The 7,499-nt window shown below is 34.4% G+C and overlaps 1 protein-coding gene across 1 annotated transcript; it reads left to right on the forward strand.

Moving 5' to 3' along the window:
• Window positions 1–1,590: 1,590 nt before the first annotated feature.
• LOC109535169 (nose resistant to fluoxetine protein 6-like) lies at window positions 1,591–6,908 on the forward strand (the record flags this gene model as incomplete). Its single annotated transcript, XM_048669933.1, is given in 5 exon segments — window positions 1,591–1,931; window positions 2,859–3,031; window positions 5,274–5,446; window positions 6,405–6,481; window positions 6,533–6,908. Coding segments are annotated over 5 exon segments (1,061 nt in total), but the record flags the coding sequence as incomplete, so codon positions are not given.
• Window positions 6,909–7,499: the final 591 nt, after the last annotated feature.

The following is a 7,499-nucleotide window of genomic DNA, read 5'->3' on the forward strand; positions in this document are numbered from 1 at the left end:
TTTAAAATCCTGTCACTCTTAGTTGCCATGACAAAGTGGCCACTTTAATACAATAAAATGCCAAAGGGATGCTGACAGCTGTCAGAAACCTTTTGAAAATATTTAATAATCATGCCCGGGCGCTTAAATTATACAAACGAAGATTATTTAAACTTATTTATTATTTATGGATTTTTTTACATAAAATTCCAAATATATCAAAAACGTAGAACTTGGAGTAGAAGTCAAAAATGTAATAATATATAGGGTGTTCCATTTAAAATAAGCAAGTTGATACCTACTTCCGGTATAACCGGAAGTGTGGCCATTTTGAAAATACTTTTGACCGCTTGCCCCCAATGACCTTGGCAGACTGTCCCATTTTCAAGTTTCTCATACTTAGGGTTTGTCCGATTCGATCACGGCGGTTCCCGGTGGGACACCCTGTATAAAAAGATTCTAACCTTAAAAACATTGAAGAAAAATTGGCAAATTTTAGAGAACTGTTGAAAGTTAACAGTCAATATTTAGAAATCGATTAAAACAGCTAAACATTTTTTGGGGGTAATGATTTTGAACAATCCGAGCTGAGCAGTCTGAACAGACCAGCATTTAATGCAAACTCATGCTCTCAGGCGGGTGAAAAATCCGTGAAAATTAAACAGAATATTATAGATGTACAGAAATAGTTGCGTCCTGTCCCTATTCAACGTTTCGATTACATCTTTCACAAACACGCTCAATTTCAATGAGAAGCAGCCAGAAAGATGTGAACGTTTTTGCGTCATCTTTCGCAAATTTAGTGATCGATTTTCATTTATCCTGGATATTTAGTTATATTCTTTTGATTATCACGTGAAGTTTTTAAAGTTTTACCTGCTTCTGCTTAAACCCCTGCTTGTTTCCCTTAGGCGTTCCTTTCAATTTTGTTATTTATATTTTTTTCGATTCAATTTTATTTCTAGAGGCTGAAACTTGCATACTCAGTAGTATCAGTGCTTTCAAGGTAAAGAGGCTCAAGCTTGTGACAGGTCAAGAAAAAGTTACACTAATTATAGAAGTAGTTTATAAATAGAGACGAACATTCATGATGTGGCTTGATTTCCCAACGTTCCCCATTTAATTTCCTTAATTTTGAAATAAAATTACCGTTTTTTTGGATCAAGTCCAGATACCAATTCGGATTCAAATCGAAGATCATCAGCTCTTCCACGGTTTATCTTGACGAAGCAGTTTGGAACTTGGGACTTACATTTTATCCCAAATGACTCTGCAAAACAAAATTCTGGCTGAATTCTACGGAATTCAGGAATAGCGTACACTGTTTCGCTTAAAGGAAAAAAATATATTTTTTTCTGGTAAAAATTCAGCTATTTGATAATTGTTTTTGCTTAAAAGCAACCATTAAATTTAATGCAAAGTTCTTACAATTAATAACCATTATTTTGCGAAATCGCACCAGAACTCATGTAAACTGACAATGATCTGCCTTATATTCCAAAGGATTATTTCCTGCTAATACGCCCATAAAAATGTCGTGAGAATCATATTTTTTGAAATTTTCTGACAAGGGAAAGATTGATGAACTTATCCCATCTACCTCTACTTTGTTATCTACAAATCCGGTATATTCCTGTAATTTGAGAATCGACTAGTCTTCCTAGTAGTAAAGTAGCGGAAACCTGCAGAAATGACGCGTTTCTTCTACCTCTCAACAGTTCTGTTGAGCGTTGGTTCTTTTGTGTGCGGTTTCGATGCACGCAAAATGATGGAGGAGAATCTGAAAATTTTGAATTTAGCCAGAGACTCACCAGCAAGTGAACGGAAGTTGGATGTTTCGGAGTTTTATTTGAACTTTTTGTGCGACGCACAGTTTTCCGAACTGAATATCAGTGAAGTGTGCGCTCTTCAGATGGAGGCTGTTTGCAATAACACCGAAGTGGTGACTTTGAGTAAGTATAATCGGGTTCATTAAGCACGGAATTCTACAGATTCAATGGGAGTTTTTTTTGAAGTTTGCTAAAACATCGTCTGTATTAACGAAAAAATCTTGAAAAACAACCCAACAGTTTCGGAAAACTCTAGAAAATTCTACCGTAGGTTTTTGCTTCACTCTGTAACACCCTGTATATTTTTCCTCTAAGCAAGCTGTTTTTTTATCTACCTATTTTAATTAAATACAAAAACCTAAAAATTAAAATAAATATAAAATAAAACACACTTTCCAAAATCAAACATTTTATAAAAGTTAAGGGGGATTTTCCGTTTTTTTCGCACTGCTTAGTCAGCGTGTTACCATTAATAAATACCTATGAAAATATATCATCATAATGAGCGTTTAATAAGTTAGACAAGCTGATAAAAGCCAATAAAACCGTCCACGTATCAATAAAACACAAATCGACTGTTACACGCCAGTTTAAAGTGATACATCCGGCTTATCATTCACAAACGGTAGCGCTAATCCTAATGATTATTTATTATTTTAGCCCAAAAGTTCAGGTTAAATGGAACACAGTCTTACGAAACATTTCAACGTAGACAAGAAATACATTTTTTCAGTCATAGATACTTATCGAGTCAATGAAATTTAACTAATAATCGTCTAGACTGTGCAGATAAACATTGGACTTTAAAAAATTTGGGAATCATAAAATTTACCATAAAAAACGCCACATTTTTTCCCAAAGCGTGCATTTATGCATGAAGCACTGGCAAAAACAATAAAAATTCAAAATCATCAGAAGCAGTTAATATAAAAAGAGTTAATTAATATAAAAGTAGTTTTACGCGACCATTGCTTGAAACTGGTCGCTTTTCTTTAACTCTTTTGTTGATTGATTATTAATGCTATTGACTAAAAAACATGAATTTTTCAGTGGCGGATGCTTGGTCTAAATACCCATACGCAGGAATGCTTACAGCATCGAGAGGCGATTATGGCGCTTTCGATCAATGCTTGTCCATTAATTATGAGCCCGTAGAAGGGCCCAGAATCTTGGGCAAACAATGTACTTTTGGACTGGCAATTCCAGTGGATTTAACTTTTAACGTAAGCGTGAATGTTTGCAATACGTGTAAAAGTGAAATGTTTCCGAAATTTATACCATCAACTAGACTGGAGGTCTGTTGGCTAGGCCTGGGTACCTTAGTGAATTTTTTGGAGTTGGCGCAGTGCTACGCAAGTGGCTTGGTGCGCCAACCCAACGCACCGGCGCAGTAACTCAGTTACGTTGCTGGGAAAGTGATGAAATTTTTTACTTGTTTTTACATTTATTTTAAGAGCCATTTGTTAATAACACTTAAAATTTCTTCAAAATTTCAGAATTTTTCAGTTTTGGCCAAGTTGCTCTTTCTTCCAAATGCTCAATTTTTTTAAGTTTTACGTAAAAATGCTGACAATCTTATGGTATTTTCGGCGACAAATTACGAAATAAATTTCGAATCCTTTGTCGCTTTGTAAAAAGTTTTGAAATCCCTTTCCAGCTTCGAATTTGGAACAAAAATCAAATAATTTTCTATAGAGAAATGAACAGAATTAGCGAAAGTTTATAACAAATTATTTGGAAATCTCGTCACCTCAATTCCTGTAGAATTTATAAAAAATTTGGTTTTTTAGTTTGGACTGAATTTTTTTTGCTTTACTTTCTACTCAAAAACGCGCTATTTTATAGAATAAAAAATTTTCAAAAACTTTTTCCACCGTCGAATTCGCAACAAAAACGAAAGTAATTCCTCCCGTTTTTCCCCGAAAACCATTAAGATTTAATTCATTTTAATCGAAAACGCAAAAAACCTTTATTTTCTGATGATTTTCTTCTCTTCTGACAATAAGGGTTTTTTTCAACCAAAAATGACAAAATCAACTTTGTTAGAAAATTTTCCTCATTCATCGGTTTGCAGGGAACTTTAGAAAACCCATTTCAGCTTCGAATTTAACACAAAAACAAAATGATTTAATTCAGTTTTTTACCGAAAGTATAAATTTTACAAAAACTTTTTTTAGCGTCGAATTCGGGACAAAAACGAAAATAAATTTCTGCCGTTTTTCCACGAAAACCATTAAGGGTTTCCATGCCAAAGCATTATTTTCTGATGATTCTGTTCTTTTCAGCCAAAAATGACAAAATTAATTTTGAAACTAATGGGTTTTTCGGGTTTTTAGGCTTACACTGTTCAAGCAAACCACTTCTGAAGATGCAAGCCACTCGTGCTCGCGAAACGTCAGGAAGAAATTCTACCGAACGACGGCGTAAAAACCCGAAAAACCCATTAGTTTTAAGAAATGGTCTCGAAAGTCTATCTCTTTTGATAAAATTTATTTTGCTAGAAAATTCGCCTCATTCATCGGTTTGCACGGAACTTTCGAAAACCCATTTCAGCTTCGAATTTGGCACACAAACCAAGTAATTTTGTTCAGTTTTTACCGAAAGTAATTAGAACTATCATGAAAAAACGACTAGAGAGCAAAGTTTTCAAAAAATTATTTGTAAAATTCGGCCCCCTTATCACTCTGAAGATTTCTAAAGTTTCTTTAATCTTTCAGGTTATTCCAGTTTTAACAAAGTTTCTATTGAGCAATTCTTTCTACTCAAAAATCGCATAATTTTTTTGTTTCACTTAAAATACTGACAATATTCAGGTAGTTTCTCTGAAAAATTATAAGATCCATTTTATTGGAACACTCGCCTCCTTAACCGCTTTGCAAAAAATGTTTGCGAAACTTTTTGCAGCTTCGAACTATGGACAAAACCCTAATAATTATTTCTGGATATTTTTCCAAAAATATTTCCCCGAACTGAAAAGGCGAAAGTTTATAATCAGTTATTTGGAAAACTCTTGGAAACTGGAGATTCTTCACTTTTAGAGCAATATTTCTAAACAACACTGTCTCTAAACAGAAAACCCGCATGTTTCCTAACGTTTTACTGTAAAATACTGGCAAACTGAATCTTTTATGCAAAAAAATGAAGAGATCGATTTTACAGGAAAACTCGTCGACTTTCTTTGGATGATCTTTTTTTAGATATGAAAATTCCAGTCTCTGGTCTCGCAAAGCGTTAATAATTCACTTATAACTCATGAACCGATGAGAACCGATAACTCGTTAACTCAAAGAGCGGCAACACCTCAATAACGCAGCTCAACCCAGTGTTACCCAGGCCTACTGTTGACTGTCTAATTTTCGGACATTCGGGCATACTTTTGAGCACAAGAAAGCACACTTGGATAAAAATTGCAAGAAATTAAGTGACTTTTCTGCAAAATATTTATGGATGTTGAATGAATTTTAGCAATTTTACTCGTTGAGTTACTGCGTACCGGATGGATGTAGCGCCCGTGATTTGCTCAGATTGGTTAACAGCGGTTTTCTACCAGAAGACAGCGTCTCTCAGTTGATAAACGAGCAAATATGCTCTACTTCGGAGACTTTTGGAGCCTGGGATGCCTCCTCTATAGCTGTAGCGTAAGTAGTTATTTCTGAAGCATTTGCTCAATGTTTCGAAATCTGCTAGTGATTTGTTTGTTAATTACTTCTCAAAAAATAATGTTAGGGATTATTGTCCATTTTTTGTTAATCAAGAAGAAAAATATCGCTTTCATAATTGCTAGAAAGCATCTTCTTGAAAACTTCAGTGGCTTTTAGGGCTCTTTACTAAAGAAATTTGATTTTGAGATCGACTCAAAATAGTTCTCAAATACTTGATTGGATGCCATTAAACCTCAGTCTTGAGGGTGGATGATAAATGTAGATTGACCTGCGAAACTCCGAAAAATCAAATGGCTTTTAGCATAAAGCAAACACCGATTTATACGAAAAAAACTCACGCAGTAACAGCTTCTGTTAGAGAAGACCTTCCTAACTTATTCTTCTAACTAACTATTCTAACTCTTCAATACTTCAGTTTAGCCACAAAACTGAAAATTTAAACAACGATGCCTTGAGAGAAAATCTACTTAAGCCACAATCTTTGATAATAATTGCCTAGAAGGGAAACTTTCATATGTAATTTTTCAATCCAGTATATAAAGCGCCATATTGCAAAACCCATACTCCAACGTGCACACGTTATTTCATAAGTCGCGTAAAGATAAAACCATAAATAACGATGTCATTCATATCGTCTCAGTAGCGAAAGGGTCATAAAATATAAATTACATTTTAATCCGGAGGAGTTTTGGGAGCGGAGATTGAAAGTTCTTTATGACACCCTGAACTTTGCAGCGTAACCATAAAGCCGCCTGCTTGAATACTTTCAATGGGTCAACTCGGATTTTATATTTGTAAAATGTTTGTTGCATCCGTTCAATTGCCCAATTTACCTAATAGTGATTTTCATTAATTTTATCATTGCTAACTTGCTCTTCACCAGCATCACAAATTGACAAATCCTGCAACAAAATTAGGCGAATCTGTTTTTCAGTACGCTCTTCTGCCTTGTTCTGCTGCTGGTCATTCTTTGCACTTTCTACGAAGTGTTTCTGCATCAGCGAAAAACCAGTAAGTTGACTATCAATCGGAAAATCCCTGCCTACTAACAAGTTCTTTCAGAAAACTCATCGCCGCTTCTAACAGCATTTTCCGTCTTCAACAACGGCCGGAAGCTGACCGGAACCACCCAGCAGACCGCCAACAGCGACCAAATCCTCTCTTTTCACGGAATCAAAGTGATCAGCATGATGTGGATTATAGCGGGCCATGCGGCAGGAGCGTTTACCTTTCTTCCAGTTACCAATCGGAGGGAAGTTGAAGAGTTCGAATCGGAAAGATATGCCCAGTATTTGACAACGGCCCATCTTGCTGTCGATACATTTTTCTTCATTTCGGGATTTCTACTGGCTTACCAGTACTTTAAAGGACTGGCCAATAAGCCGATTCTGGTGCAAATCATGGCGATTCCGCAGATGATTGTCCATAGGTATCTGAGGTAAGCAACAAACAAAACTCGACTGCTTGTAATCCAAATTTTTATCAGTATTCGACAGTGTTAACATTAAACTTACTGTACATACTTTCCTGACTGTTTCAATTCCAAATCAAAATTAATTCCTGGGTTTCAGTCATTTCCCAGATAGCACAAAATCTTACATACGTATTTAGGAAATATTCATATGTTTGCTAAATATTTCCGATCAAAAGCAAGTATATCTTAAATATTATTTTTAAAATATTTGTTTCTTATATTTAATTAGCATGAAACAAATAAGTTATTAATAATTTTCTTATTACATAATACTTTTTGTACCTATATATAACAACCTTAACACCCAAAAAGTTACTAATATATTATTTTTAATAAATGTGAACAAACTTTAGAACATTTATCTGAATTTTCATCGATCAATGAATAGCAAATATTTCAGAGCAAAAGGAAATATTTTTTAAATATTATTTAAATGTTATTTGAAAAATATTTGTTTCTAATATTTAATTAGCATGAAATAAATAAAATAATAATAGGTTTTCTTAGTACGTAATACTTTTTGTGTCTATATATAACACCACTAACACGCAAAAA

This window comes from Dendroctonus ponderosae, unplaced genomic scaffold, assembly GCF_020466585.1.
Source record: "Dendroctonus ponderosae isolate FM_Combo_2020 unplaced genomic scaffold, Dpon_F_20191213v2 Dpon_F_20191213_1, whole genome shotgun sequence".
Lineage (NCBI taxonomy): Eukaryota > Metazoa > Arthropoda > Insecta > Coleoptera > Curculionidae > Dendroctonus > Dendroctonus ponderosae.